The sequence below is a fragment of the Myiozetetes cayanensis genome, unplaced genomic scaffold (genome assembly GCF_022539395.1).
Source record: "Myiozetetes cayanensis isolate MyiCay16 unplaced genomic scaffold, myiCay2020 scf12, whole genome shotgun sequence".
Classification (NCBI taxonomy): domain Eukaryota; kingdom Metazoa; phylum Chordata; class Aves; order Passeriformes; family Tyrannidae; genus Myiozetetes; species Myiozetetes cayanensis.
In genome coordinates this window covers 17,879,040-17,894,705 of record NW_026086826.1, presented here as the reverse complement: position 1 = coordinate 17,894,705, position 15,666 = coordinate 17,879,040, and the positions used below count along the sequence as shown (strand labels likewise).

At 38.9% G+C, this 15,666-nt stretch overlaps 1 protein-coding gene across 1 annotated transcript in view; it reads left to right on the top strand.

Moving 5' to 3' along the window:
- Positions 1-12,419, top strand: part of DPYD (dihydropyrimidine dehydrogenase) — a 334,066-nt gene extending 321,647 nt beyond the window's left edge. Inside the window, exons 22-23 of the mRNA XM_050307196.1 lie at positions 8,204-8,344; positions 10,970-12,419. Coding sequence (XP_050163153.1) covers positions 8,204-8,344; positions 10,970-11,140 — 312 coding nt within the window. The 3' untranslated portion in view covers positions 11,141-12,419. The remainder of the gene's footprint in view (positions 1-8,203; positions 8,345-10,969) is intronic.
- The last annotated feature ends 3,247 nt before the right edge of the window (positions 12,420-15,666 follow it).

The following is a 15,666-nucleotide window of genomic DNA, read 5'->3' as shown; positions in this document are numbered from 1 at the left end:
CAGAGAGTATTGATGTAGGGAAAAAGAAGAAGAGCCAATAACTGCATTTTCAATGAGATAGCTTGCTTCTGAAAACAGCAGAAAACCAAAAAACTGATACCATCCAAAAGCAAATAAACCGAATGAAGGAAAAAGTTTAGCATGAGGGAAAAACAGACATAAAGACTTGAAAAAAACATAAATAAAAAAGTTGATGTCAATAATTTATCAAGCCTAACTCCAAGTACAAAAGCAAAAAAGATCCAAGTAGTAGGAGATAGATTAAAACAAAGAAGCCCTACTGCAGGGAAGAGGAAAATGAATTCCCCCAAATACAAACTTTTGTTTATAAGATATTGAATACTTTTGAGTGGTGTCTGAGGAGCTTCTCAGCCAGTGAAATCAGGTTGACCTCTTTTTCATTCCTTTGGCTAAATGAAACTGAAGCAATTAGAAGAAGATAGGCATCGCCAAAGCTGATTCATGACAGTCTTTCATGACTGTCAACATGAAAAAAAACAGCAGCAAGAGATGTTGTATTGTGTTTGTATGGCAAGTTTTTGGTAGCAGTGAGGCTACAGGGATGGCTTCTCTGAGAAGCTGGGGGGAGCTTCCCCAGTGTCTGACAAAGCCAAGGGCAGCTGTCTTTGAGACGGACCCACCACTGGCCAAGGCCAAGACCATCAGCAACTCTGGTAATGCCTCTGGGATAACATATTTCAAAAGGGGGGAAAAAACCAGCAACTTCATTTGAAGAGAGGAATGAGAATATGGCCTTGTCAGGGACCTGCTTAGCAGAGTACCATGGAACAAAGTCCTGGAGGAAAGAGAGGCCCAAGAAAGCTGGTAATATTGAAGGATCACCTCTCCCAAGCTCAGGAGTGATGCATCCCAACAAAGAGGATGTCAGGCAAAAATGTCATGAGGCCCTGGACAAACTCAGACACAAAAAGGAAGCCTTCAGAGGGCCACCAAGATGATCAGAGAGCTGGAGCACCTCTCCTATACAGACAGGGTGAGAGCTGGAGCTTTTCATCCTGGGGAAGAAAAGGCTCCAGGGAGACCTTATAGACCCTTGTAGTACCTAAAGGGGCTGCAAGAGAACTGGATGGGAACTTTTTACAAGGCCATGTGTGATAGGACAAGGGATAATGGCTTTAAACTGAAAGAAGGCAGGCTTAGATTGGATACTAGGAAGAAATTCTTCACTATGAGGGTGGTGAGGCACTGGAACAGCTTTCCCAGAGAAGTTGTGGATGCCCCATCCCTGGGAGTGTTCAACACTAACATGACCTACTGGAAGGTGTCCTTGCCCATGGAAGGAAAGGTAGAGACCATGTGAAGCTAACTGCAACACCTCCTAACCCTAACTCAGCACCCTGCACCATCAAGTGGGGAGGAGGCAAAAAATTTAGGAGTAAAGTTGAGCACAGGAAGAAGGAAGCAGTGGGGGGAAGGTGTTTCATGATTTGGTTTTATTTCTTATTATCCTACTCTGATATGATTGGCAATAAATTAAACTAATTTCCTCAGGTCCAGTCTCTTTTGCCTGACACAGTAATTGGTGAGTGATCTCTCCTTGTCTCGGCCCATGAGCCTTTCAGTATATTTTTTGTCCCCTGTCCTGCTGAGGAGGGGAGTGATAGAGCAGCTTTGATGAATACCTGGTGACCAGAGGGGGTCAGTCCACCACAGATGCCCACTAAGAAATTAGGAAAATACCTGGGTTTTGGTTAAAGTAGGGAATTTGCCACTACAAAGGGAGGTTTTAATAAAGCTGATTATTAATAGATTCATCTATTATTATATAGTGGTGAAAATCTGCCAGGAGGATTCAGAATATTTATTAATGAAGCTGAGTGAAGCTTAATGAAAAAAGGTGACTTATCTGATACCCTTCCCTGATCAGGAATTCTCCATGGAGAGAGGCAGAGGAACTTGGACTTGAGTGATTTATTTGTAACTGTCCAAGAAATGTTCACATTTAGAATTACAAATCCCAGACCATCTTCAAGTAGTTCTGTCTTGGCTGACCCTCTAGACAGAAAGAATAACATATTCACTAACTGAATATGTTAGTTCAGAATAGGATGTCAAAGGGTAGTAATGGTCAGTTCTCACAGGTAGACCCAGCCTAACTCTAGCTCTCTGGAGCAGTGAAGTGGCATGCTTGAAAGCTGATTGGACTTGGGAGATAGGTGCCCTTGAAAGAGCAGTGACCCCTGCATTGGCTGCTTGTATTTTTGGAGGGTTAGTGCAAATTTCCTGATGCCTCCCCAAAGGTGCCTAATCGGCTGTTGGGTTGGTGATATGTAAATTCCAACATTTTTGTAAATTTCACTTGCTGTCAAATTGCCTTTTTTTTTTTTTTTTTTAATCAATTTAAAACCCCTCTGTGATTATCCAAAATCTAACTTATTTTTTGGATCTCTTTTCCCGTGGCTGTTCTCTTTATTTTCTCTCTTTTTCAGTATTAATTGAAACTGCATACTCTGATGTTCAGCAGAGTTGTTTATTCTTTTCTCACTTGTCTGTAATATCAGAATTTGTGCTGAATGTGGATATGTGCCTTAGATATTTTCTTCTCAGTTGCAGTTTTGTACAGCTCCCACAGATGTATTCTGCCTACTTCAGGTTACCTCCTTATTACTTTAATTTCTTTCCTTATATGTTCCTGTGTTTTCTTCCTAATAATTTAGTTCTTTTGCCTTTAGGGCCTATACCACAATATTCAGTCACCATTTATCTGCTTATTTTATTTCTTCTTTTTTTACTCCACAAGTCTTGCTGTAGAGATTCAAACATTCTAGCATAGCTCTGTTTGTCAGCTTAGCTAGGGCATGGCACAGTGTTCCACCTGTTGGAAAAATATCCACAGAGATCCTCAAGCATAAATTCCTTGTGTTTGATCTAATTCAAGTAAATTTTAGTCTTCAGATGTGGGCAGAAATCCTAGAGTCCAAAATTCCCCTTTCCCTCCCCACTGTGACTGTGGCAGAAGGACTGCTTTAAGTGGCTCTGTAATAGAATAGAGTAGAATGGAATAGGATAGGATAGGATGGGATGGAATGGAATTGAATTTCAATTGGAAATGACCTACAATGACCATTTAGTCCAAGTGCCTGACCACTTCAGTACTGACCAAAAGATAAAGCACATTATTAAGGGCATTGTCCAAATACCTCTTAACCACTAACAGGCTTGGGGCTTTGACCACCTCTCTAGGAAGCCTGTTCCAGTGCATGACCACCCTCTCGGTAAAGAAATGCTTCCTAATGTCCAGTCTGAACCTCTCCAGCACAGCTTTGAACCATTCCCAGCGTTTCTCCACCCTAGCTGCAGAATCTGATGTTTGGGTTTGTTAAATTTCTTCCCATTAATCGTTGCCCAGTGCTCCAGGGCACTGTGCTTCTGTTGGTGAAACTGGAATGACTTTGTATTCCACATCATGGCTGATTAATTATAACAACAACACTACAGTAGTTATGGTGCTATTTTCTATCTTAACATCTTGCTAGTTTGCTGGCCTCTGGTAGGACAGCACACCAAGCAGAGGTTCCTGTGAGTTGCCAATAATGTTTCCTACCGTGTTTTCTTCTGCAGATTTTTTTATCTAGAATGTATCTGTTGGCAAGATCAGCAAAAGTTATTAACTTCGATAAGCTGTTTGTCAAGCTGCATTTTTTCACCATGATAGAATCTCTTTATCTAGTTTTATAAAATACCTACAACTTTCTTGGATTTTCTTTAATTTAAATTAAAATTTGTACCAACTCCACACTCTTCTGGTTCAAATCTTTTCCCGAAACACACTCAAACATATTAAAGAGCATCATATCTAAAACAGAAAATTGAGATGCTTTGTTCTGCTAATATTTTACATTTTCTGAACATTGGTCATTTTATTCCACATTTTTATTTTTTGCTCTGTTTTTGCTCTTTAGCCAACTTGCAATCCCACTTCATGACTACCTAATTTCAGAGCTCTGTTATGTCACAGGCTTCTGTCAGAGGCCTAATCAAACATAAAAATTACTGGGGATTTTGTTTTTTGAGTTTTTTTTTTAATTTGAAAGACCTCAAAGTCTCCATAAAGAATTGTGATAGATGCACAAGGCATAATTTTCATTACAGAAACCTTATTGAATTATATCATAAGGGTTCATCTAAGCATTTGGAAACACTCTCAGGCACATGATGTGATTTTTGGGATTTTCCTGTGCACAACCAGGAATTGGACTCAATGATGTGGGTCCCTTCCAACTCAGGATAGTTATTTTGTAAGCCCCACTTTAGCTGGTACCGCAACTGTTTTACTGAAAACAAGGCTTAGAGTTCCCTAAATCTCAGAGCACCTTTTTTAAGCATTGGCAAAGTATCTGTAATCTTTCAATGTTAAATTAGTTTTAATCAGATCACATATTTTTGTTAGCTACTTTACTGTAAATTGACCTTGGTCATGTACCCTCAGATTCTGGTGACTTTTTCTTCTTTAATCCATAATTTTGTTTCTAACATTTCTTCTTTTCATCTCTCGTGCTCTGTCAGTACCTCACCTTTATTACAGAAAAAGATCACGTGGAAGATAAGTGCCTCCCTAATGTGTGTTCTCCTTGAACTTGCTATCTGAGGTGCAGTCCCTGCAATGTGTATGGCTTTCTAAAGAGAGGTCTGTGATGTTCATCATCTCTAGAGCACAGTGTGGTCTTATACAAAAAGGTCTGCATGAAGATGGACACAGCAGGTCTACAAGGAGCCAGAGCTGAGCCATGAATTGTATTTACAAATATAGGTTTACTAATATGATGTCTAATGAAAAGCTAATCACCATAAAATCTCTGATACATTTAGATTAAAATGCAGCTATCATAGCATTGCACAAATAATATCCTACTGAACAGATCTGCTCCTTGTGTATACTCAAAACCACATCTACCTAACTTGGTGACTAAAAGAATATTTTTTCTGTACTCATTAGTAACATAAAACTAATGGATTCTGCTACGATTCTCTCCATAGCAACTGAATTCTCTGCAAATTCCAGTTGCAGGACTACATTCCTCTCCCAGTTCCTTCAGTACAGTTTTGTTGAGAAGAGCAGGACAGCACAGCAGTAATTAAAAGGAGCACTCCATGTCCTTGCTCTCTCAAAGGTGCAATTGAGGACAAAATTTAACTTCCATATTTTTCTTTCTTTTTTTTTTTTTTAATTGCTGCTGGTAATGCATAAGCTGGAAAGAACACAACTTGACTTTCAGAACCTGGCTCCTGTTTGCAGGGCTGACAGTTGGTAAAAAAAAAAAAAAATTAGTCTGTAAACATTGCACATTTGATCTGGAGGCCATTGAGATATATTAAGTGTGGAATCCCGTAGTGCCATTTTAGACAGTTGCTTTTTGGAGTGAAACCACTTTAAACAGTGAAAGCTGATTATTTCTTGCTGCACTGTTTATTTTGTTCCAAACATTTATGATTTTATGAAAACAAGAAGCTCTGAGATGCTGTAAAAGAGTGCACCTGCAGAACATCTTTTAAGTACCATGGCTTTTTTAGTCAATAATGTCTTGAAACTTTGCAAATGAATAAAGATACAGTTTTTGCTTGAGAGAAAGAAGTGATTAAAAGACACAACAGCAAAGAGGGTAAATTAACAGTAAGTCATTGACACAGTCTTTTGAAATCACTTTCAGACCTCTAAAATGCCATCATCCTCCCTATTTGGGATTCTAAGTCCCCAAAAGTGTATTTTTGTAAGCTGTGAGAAGTGAGACTTGGTTACAAATTCAGAAATCACCATGCTATATGCATTGTTTTTGTTATTCCTTTTGTAACTGTAGCTGGAAAAATCAACTTTGATTATGTTGTTCCAACCAAGCACTTCCTGAGCTATCTAATGATATCCTAAACTTTGGACTGCCTCCCCTGTGTCCTCCAGCTGCTTCCCTGGAAGGCCATTAACCACCTCACTCTTTTCCCATTTAGAAAGCCTTTTCTAATTTCCAGCTTTGAATTTATTCATGGCTGGCTTATAATTGTGTGTTCTTGTGCCAACATTGTCATTTAACTTAAATAGGTCTTTCCCCTCCCTAATGTATGTATAGACATCATGTTCTTGCTCTACCTTCATCTTCCTAGGCTAAACATCTTGTAAGGTTTTGTTTGTCTTCTCTCTCAAGCAAGGCCCTCCATTTCATGATTATTTGAGTAGCCCTTCTCTGCAATCTGCTTGAGCTTTGTGGGTTTTGTTAACATCCAAACGATCTTTAAAGAATACAGATGTGAATCCAGAACCTTCCTGAGAAAATTACTTATGCTATTTAAACGTATGCTTTTTCAGATTAAAAAGCCCTTCACTATCTGAAATGTCCCCATGTTGATACTTTTGCAGCATGGGCAGGCAGTCAAAAGCTTCTTCATTGTATGTTGTGCAGATTTTACATTGTTTCTTTAAATTCTTCAGTACACAGATTATCACTTGCAGGAGACATGCGTTTGTGACAGTGGAATGTTTGGGGGATATATACACACAAGAGAGGATATTTAGTATTGCTGGGAGCAGCAGATCTCACAAAGACGTATTTTGAAACCTGTAGCATGTTAAAAAGATGGGACTTGTCAACAGACAAGTCTACATGAGAGTTGAGAAAAGCTGGAGCTGAATTCTACTATTACAGTATTTCAACTAACACAGAAGACTGCAGACACCTGAGAAGTGTAGCAACCTGAAAACTGCTGCAAATCCAGTAAATCCATGAACGTTTCTGAGTAAGAAGTGGAAACAAAAAGATAGGGATGTGAGCAGTTCCCAGGAGATCACATTTGATTTAGTTAGTGTAGCTCATCAGTGGAGTCACAGTAAAGGGCTGCGTGTTCAAGTCTTGTTCTAGTAAAAAGTATTAGCTGAAACACTTTCATAGTAGTTAATTGACCTTTTACAGTAGTTTAAGCAAACAGATTTTACTTTAAATTTGCAATTAATTTGGACCATGCTCACAATCAGCTCACACAGCTCTACTGATGAGTGCTAACTCATTAAGCTGTGATAACTTGCTCACAGTCATCTGTCCACACTCATCATGCTGCCTTTAGCAATGTGCCATAGCTGTTTTATGCTGGAAGAGCATTAATGTTCTCTGCATGTTGCTGAGAAGACCTGGAAGGCTTTTAGCATTGAATGAATGCAACCAAGGTATTTCACATGTCAGCAACTTAGGGGTTTGGCAGAGAGAAAACATTTGAGTGTTTTTGGAACAAGAAAACAGTACCACTTGCCAGTCTTTCTTCCTGGGCATACGATTTGGTTGAATTTTCTACCTCAACAGTCATTAGGAGCAAATTCATAGATCCTACTACTGCATCCAGTAAAGAAAGTAATTTGTCTCTTTACATAAAAATACAATTGTACAAGTGCTGAAGGCCAGGTAGACCTCATTCTTTCAGAAAGCAGAGCTGTTTTTGCAAGTTCTTAGCAGACTAGGAAGACAAGGTTGGACTCCCTTTCTCATTTAATTCATCTAGCAGAGCTGTCCTTTAGAGCTAACATTGATAAAGCCACATCAACTCATTGCTTTCATGTGGCACAGGAATAATTAGGGATGTTTTGTTTTCTTTCAAAGTAAGGCTGCCCAAAAGAAGTTACACAATGAAAATTTAAGTTGCTGTAATTCTGTTCTTCTGCGATGAGAGTGGAAAACAATATATAAAGCATTGTATGAGGTTATAAATCATAGAGGTTTAATACAACATACTACGAGACAGTTAAAATGGTTTCTGATAATTTCAGAATAATCTTTGGACTAATAGGAATAAGGTTAGTATTGCTGGTTCAAAAATATTGAGAAACAGAAATCGAAAATAAATCCTTATCATGTTTCTTGGCAATGCAAGAACAAAGGTAAACACTTGAATTTTGGGCAGACTTGCCTGTGTCTCTTATTTGGCTTGTTCTTGAGCACTTTTCAATCAAGGACCAAATGTGTAACCTATCTGTAGAACATGTTTGTACACCAATGCATACATTCAAAATGTGCCTGTATGGAGCATTCTTTGTGTTTTACAGGAGGTATGAAGGTCAGCAACTTGGAAATTTGTAAGAAAAATCCTAAACATCATCAAAATGCATGGCCAAATCTTCCACATTAAAGTACTAGAGAGTGCTCCTGTGCAGCTGTAGAAACTGCTTAGGTATCTTATAAATGAGTCGATAACCATTTTTTTCCCCTAGGATGTAATTGGAAAAGCACTGCAGTATATTGGAACATATGGTGATCTGTGCAACACAGAGCAAGTTGTGGCTCTGATTGACGAGGAAATGTGTATCAACTGTGGCAAATGCTACATGACCTGTAATGATTCTGGCTACCAGGTAAGAGCACAGCTGTAATTAGCAGAAAGACACGATGAGTTATCTTTCTGCTGCTGGGAAGAAAGAATTCACCTTCTGTTAATGAGCAGGTGGTAAAAACAGATGCCTAAAATACTGGATTCAAACCCCAGCATGCTCCCAGGCCATGGTGCACAAGCCCTGCCTGAGCTGTCTGAAAGGTGGCGACACTGCCCAGCAGAACCTGTCACTGTCACAGGCCCTCCTGAACTGCAAGAGGGATTCTTTTTAAGAGGAAGAAAATGAAGGAGTCCCAAGTTAAATGGCAGTAAATGTAGTTCTTGATGGTTTTCAAGTACATGAGGGAGAAAGGGAGAACATGTTCCTTCCTGACAAAGGCTGGTCTTATTTCCAAATGCTTTTTAAGAAACCTAGTCCTTGTTCCTGCAGCATAAAACTGAACTTGAACTAATTCTGGTTTCAGGCAGGTGGGGTTTTGTTTTATCTTGATTAAATGTACAGATCCTTTCTCCAGGATAACTGCCATAGCAAAATTTTGAGCTGAGGCTCCTGTTTGCAGCAAAGTATTCATCTGATTTCTGCTCAGTATGGTGGCATAAGATGTACGAAATGTATCCACATGTCTTTGTGTCATTCCATGCCATGTCCACTGGAGCTGATCAACTGGTCTGCAGCAAAAAAGGCAGTACAGGAAAACTCATTTCTTTGAGAAAACCAAAACATGGTCTAACATAACAGTCATGGAATCCAATATGCAGTAAACAGTAATTTCTACACAAAGTTTTCCATAAATCTTAGTCTGAAAATAGCTTGTCAGAAATAAATACTTTAACTGAGCAGCAAGTTACCTCTGGACACACCATGAGTTTTTGTTCATCTTTAATTCAGTTGAATCAATAGTAGGTCTGAGGAATTGAACTACATACAGTCACAGAAAGAAGTCTTCCATTTAAAATCAACTCCTGCAATTAAAACAAGTATATCAGAGCAAAGATAAACATGTTTCTTTCCCCTTATACAAGAAAATTAATGCTGCATTTATAACAAAGTAGCCTTTTAACTGTCTAAATTTTTTCTTGACACTGCAGTCTTCACCTCTTCCCCTTCCATCAGATTTCCCAGTGAAGGGGAGGATATAACCCTTGTTGAGCAAAAGACTGGGTTTATATTTAGTAAAACTTTATTTTCTGTAACTGGAAAAAAAAATAGCACCAGAAGAACCAAACTTTAAAGCCCCAGGAGTTTTCCTAAGCACAAAAAAAAAAAAAAAAAAAAAATTTTTTTCATTGTTTAATAAGGGAAATTGAAAAGAAATTAATTGCAAAGAATCGCAAAGCAATTCTTAATTGCAAATAAATCAACAACACAGACATCCCCTTCAAAATAGCATCTGCTTTATGCCTCCCTGTTTCAGAAATTTCCATGCTGCTGTACACATTGTATGCCTCCAACAGAAAACCTTTCCTTAATTTAAAGTCAGCACTGTAGTCCTGACTTCCTCTCCCTCTTTGAACTCCCTTTCAAGATGTGCGTTGTTGTTAGTGAGAGAGAAAGGAGTCCTCCTTAAATACTCACAAGCCAGAGCTCTCTTTGTGCTCAAGCTAAACTAGAACTCATAGATCCAGGGTAGTTACTACCAACTTCATGCCCTTTCTGGTTGCTACAGCAACTTCTGTGCTGTCTGAGCAGTGAAACCCCAAAAGCTGCAAATCTGCCTTCAGAGCCAATCTGCAGCAGCACCTTCTATCACCTCCCTGCCTGCCCCAGTTGCTGACAGTGGTCAGGGAGATTTGCTAAGGCACTGCTTGTTTGCACAGAAACCAGAGTTCAGCTTTCAGGCCTGATTTTCCTTCCTAAACTCTTAAAAGTAGATGTTCAGTGTTTTGGATGGGTTTTTCTAATATTTTACTTTTCTAGTCTTGCTTCTTAGACATTGAAGCTTTTGCAGTTGTGTGATGCTTTTGTTTTTGCTTTTAATTGCTATTTCCATTATACCAGGAGCTTATTTCATTGAGACTGCAACTGTTATTTCACATTCAGATACACTTATTGCCCTTATTGGTAATGAGGATTCACTGCATGGAATGTGAGAACTAAAGCAAGCTCTGTGTGCCCCAAACTCTGATATCCCTTTTGAAGACTTGCAAAGGAAAATAATCACACGAGACACAGTGTGCTGTGTTTTTCCCTACTGTTTATTAAAGTAGATTGTTCTACTGTGATGAAAATAAAAGTCAAAAGAATGCATTGTGACCAGCATTGTGCTGAAGCTGTACAGGCATGGTCTGGTGTCTCCTCTGAACCAACACCCTGGCACATTGCTATCTTATGAAATATTTCCTTCATTTGAAGGAGAAATACCTTCTGGGAGTTTAAATATCATGGGCCAAACTCCTCCTTTTTTAACCAGCCCTTGTGACCTATGAAGCTCTTGCCAAGGTGTAATTTGGCCCACATCCCTAATTTTCCAGTGTCTGGAGAGGGCGTTGTTTTGTTCCCTGCCAGTTGAACAGTTGCTATAGCTGCAGTGCGGAATCACACCAAGATGTCTGCAAGTGCTGTAGCGCAGGAAACGCAGACACCGAAATGGGAGCAATTTTGACCTTTTCTGTGAGTGACATCAATAATGTTTATTCCTGTTCGCAGGCTATCCAGTTTGATCCCGAAACCCACCTGCCCACGGTTACTGACAGCTGTACAGGCTGCACCCTGTGTCTCAGCGTCTGCCCTGTTATCGACTGCATCCGCATGGTTTCCAGGACAACACCCTACGAACCAAAGCGCGGGCTGCCCTTAGCCGTGAACCCCGCGTGTTGAGGTGATCGGTCCGACAGCTAACGTGAACTTTACACTTCTTTGATGCAATTGATTTGCTTTCTAATTAGTCCTTGAAAATCTACTCATATAAAAAAAAAATGTGGTATTGATAGCCGTTACAGTGAACACTGCTTTCCAATTACCATTCTTACAACAATTAAGTTCTAAAATTACAGGAAGGTGGTTGTGGCTGTCAGTTGTCCACTGTTTGAAGTGTAACTTTCTCCTTACAAATTCGTGCTGTGATTTCAAAATTTCTCTATAGACTCTTTAATGTCTATGTATTTTCTGGCTGGAAATATAATTAAGAAAGCATTTTTAATGAATTACAAATCAATGTACAAGCTAACTGTATTTAGGGAGGGCATTTTGTAATTAAACATTACATTTAGTTTTAAAAGAGTTTCTTAGAAGATGTAATTAACTACATAGTATTCAAACAAAGCAATTGGCTTCTATTTTTCTATAGACAGACAGAAATGAAAGGGAGTTTAAAATGGGATTTAAGAACTGGATTAATCACTTTCAATGACTACAACATATGGTAGTGTATTTTTATAATCCTTTCTAATTCTTTCTCTTCTCACACTAGTCACTTTATAGAACAAATTTTCTTTGCACTGACACATGCTGGACTGTTCAGATTTGTTTATTGCATGGGTATCTTGATTGTTACTTCCTCATCCCAGTGTAACATCTCTCTGGGAATAGTTAAACCAGCTTATTAGGAAGTCCAGGTTGCATTTCAGGATTCTGAGAAGCAGCAACATTTTTTTGGTCCAAGCTCATCATCTAAATAACTTTTTAATTGTGCCAATTAATGTTCCAGAATGTACACGTTACAGGTCAGAGAGCTGATTACGTGCCAATGGACTACACACCCCGCAGGCTGCGTTTGCCAAACACTCACACACAGGGCAAACCGGCAAGGTGATTCCCCCCAGTGCTGCTTCTTTATACTTATAGGTTATGTATGGTTGCAATAGTTTCACAGACAAAAATAGATTTGTCTGTCTTACTAAGCAATATCTCAATTTTAATCCATTTCTCACTCACAGCAGGAACTTTCTAATATGAACATATTGCTGTCCACTTTACTTCACTTAAGAATATAAAGCCTTTAGTTTCATAACAATAATAAATGATCTATCAATTCAATTCCTTATACTGTATATTCTGAGCTCCAAAAGCTTTGATTAAAAATACACTGTGCCTTTTCTTTCTTGATTTATGGATTGTACACTGTGTTACAAATAAATTTGAAACCAACTTGGGTTTATTTGTGGTATATTTTTCATTTACTAACCCGATTTTTTTTTTTTTCTGTAGAGCCTTGTCAGTTGGTGTTTCATGATCTCTAAGATTCACTCCAGGAATCATTAATGAGTTAATTCATGTGTACATTATTTCATTGATTGCCTACAGTGCAGAATGTAGCATGCTCTTTGCCCCTCTCTGGCACCTCTTTGTCTGCCTTTGACTTGCCTTCCTTTTGCCTCCCTTCCCCCCTTACTCACACACACACACACACACACACACTGGGTGTATATATTTGAACATTTTGAAGTGTCATTTCATTTAGTGTCCTTGCACCACCAACACTGTTTTGCTGGCACTTTGGGCTTGCTTGATGAGATCCCTTGGCAGGCTCAAACCCAGTAGTGTCTCCACTGATAGCCTTCTCCTAATTTTTTAATGTTTCTATTTATCATTGTGGACTTTTCCCACTCAGATGAAACAGGTACTGCTTAGAAAATACTTGCCTGAAATTTCTTTAAAGCTCTTAGTCTTCCGATAGTTTCTTATCTTACAAGAGCTACAGAGGACTCACAGGAAGAACAAGCTGTTTTTGGATGTTAGTGGCAAAGTTTGGAGAGTCTCTGCATGTGCTGCTTGTACCTCTGCTGAGGAGCTGGCTGACAAGCAGCGTGCCCTTGGGCAGGGCAGAAAAAGACATCAAAATCAGATCATCTGAAAGCAGCATTTTATGTTCTCAGACAGCAGATGCAAGGAAAAGCAGGTGTCTTCTCCCAGGCTGTTCCCAAGTACTTCTTATTTCATATCCTGAGTGTGAGAGGTGGCTGCGACTGAGCTGGCCAGCTTCTCCAGGTCTTCTGTTGCTGCATCAGCAGTTCTGATTACCTGAAGACATCACATCTGGTAACCTGGCTTCTTTTAAATACAGGACAATGCCAAGAGACCTAATTTAAGTATCTAAGCACATGTACATCATAAGTGTAACAGAAAAATCAGAGCTTTTCTGAGAATATTCAGTAGTCATAGGACATCCAGTATTCCCACCTAGCTAAAAAGTAATCTTTGGAGGGGTAAAGGCATTTTTTGTGAATCAAGACTATAATTCAGACTTTAACTTGTTTATCAATGAAAAAATAATTGGTTATGTTATGGAGGTTTCTTTCTTACTACTCACTCTCTCTCCCCCACTCTTGTTTGGTCAAGTCCATTAACAATTTCAGGAAATGCATTCCCAAATGAATATTAATAGTTTCTGACTTTGACAGTCAGCAATGAATCTCTGTGTTGTAGGAACTCAAAGAAATGGCCACATTTAGGTGTCCTGCAGGAATGTCTTTAAGTCTTCAGGGTAAGGCAAAGTGTAAACAGGCAGGGGAGAGAGAACCAAAGGATATATTACTGGTATTTATAGGTTTTTCACATTGATCTTGGGGAATCCATCCCATTTGGTGCATTCAAGAGCCAAGGAAACAAATTAGAAAAATCTGGTCTGCTCTGCAAATGCTGTAGCCAGTTATTAAAAAAGAGATATGAATTTTCGAAGTGTAAAAGGCTCCAAATTAAGCTCATGTATTTCAGTGATTTAGTTCCATAATTAAGGAATTATGTATTATTAAAGACATTGATGACATCCTCCAACCCTAGCCCTCACAGTTTTTAGATGTTGTCCTATTGATTACTATTATAAAATATTGTAAACTATATTTGACAAATTAAATTATGATAGAAGTGCCATAGCTCATCGTCCAGTAGCACGTTCTTATTCACAGACATATTCCTGGATAGAAAATCCTCCCCAGGTTCAGTGTATGCTCTGCAGGCCAAGAATTACTTGAAAAAGCTGCCAGATATGCTTGTGTGAATCCCAGTGCACCAATACACATTCATTGGAAAAAGAGATGTTTTGCCTCACTAACAGACTATACAGGCAGTTTGGGTTTTGGCCTCTAGGATGAACTGACATAATATTTCCAAGGCACTATATTGGCAATATTATTAACCACATTTGAAAAATTACACAGGATTTTTAAAATACGTAATTTCCTAATTTAAAATGAAATATTCATTTGACCTCATAACTAAATTAAAACTAGTCATTGCATGAATCTGTTGGGCAGTCTGTATCTCCAGTGCTGAAGTCGATGTATACTCTTCCTTGCCCTGAGACTTGAGCAGTCACCCATGTGCTCAGCTCATAAAATTTGGCAAGATCACAGTGTGAGTTACCCATCTAGAATTGCTGCCACTCTTTGTTGTGTCTTGGAGGACACAGAGCTCTGGGAGAGGTGACTTGGCAGCCATGGAGTGGCTCACTGTCATTTCTGCAGTCTCTCCACCTTCCGGTGCATATTACTGTCACCTTTGGCTCCTCCAGCTTTGTTGTCTTTTAAGCCTTTTATCTCAAGGTGGCAAAAGCTATTGCTAGATTCAAGGCAAATTATCCAAACTCCAACTGAATGCTGTCAACCTCAAGCCTTATAAAACCACTTTGTTTAACACAATCCAAGACTGGAGCCTTCGAAATAAATTGTTAAGCATAGATACTTCCTATCAATAAGTTCTTGCCAACACCTTCTGTATATATGTTTCATTATTTATCTACTGTAACATGGGGTTGGGCATGTTGTTAAAATTTTATATTTTTCAACGTATTTCCTAGTAGAAAATATTTTTTTAGATAAAATATTTATTTTCTTGGCAAAGGTTTCACTTCACCAGGCAGCTCTGCTTCTTTGATGAACTGTGGAAGATAGGTTTTCATTGGCAACATCTGGCAACCTGGCAGACACTCTCGGCAGCTGGATTGGTAACTTCAGAGTTGCTTCTGGGTCTTTCATATAATTAGTCTGTTTATAGGCCATCTGGGTTGCTTTGTTTTTGCTGTTGCTGTTTTTTTCTGAGGAACTGTAATCTTTCCAGTTGTTTCTCGAGGAGATCAGTTTTTAAAAATTCTTCCTTGGGTTAGTCTGCTGGGTCTTGTGCAAACATCCATGCTGGCCTTGCCCAGGAGCAGATACTGCTTTTATCCCTTCTTTCTTGGAGGTCTGAATCTGCCCATCATGTTTTTTGTGATTTGGGAGCAGAGATTCTCATTGCTATCAAGCAGTGAAGCTGAAGGTCAGCTTGGCAAGTGAACACTTATCACCTCTGCACAAATAAAGCCTTAAACAATCCTAATCTTAATACTAAACACATATATGCATTCTCTCCATTTCTAGTTTAAGTGCACTAAAGTTACCACAAGGAAATGCAGTTGTTAATTTTCTGTA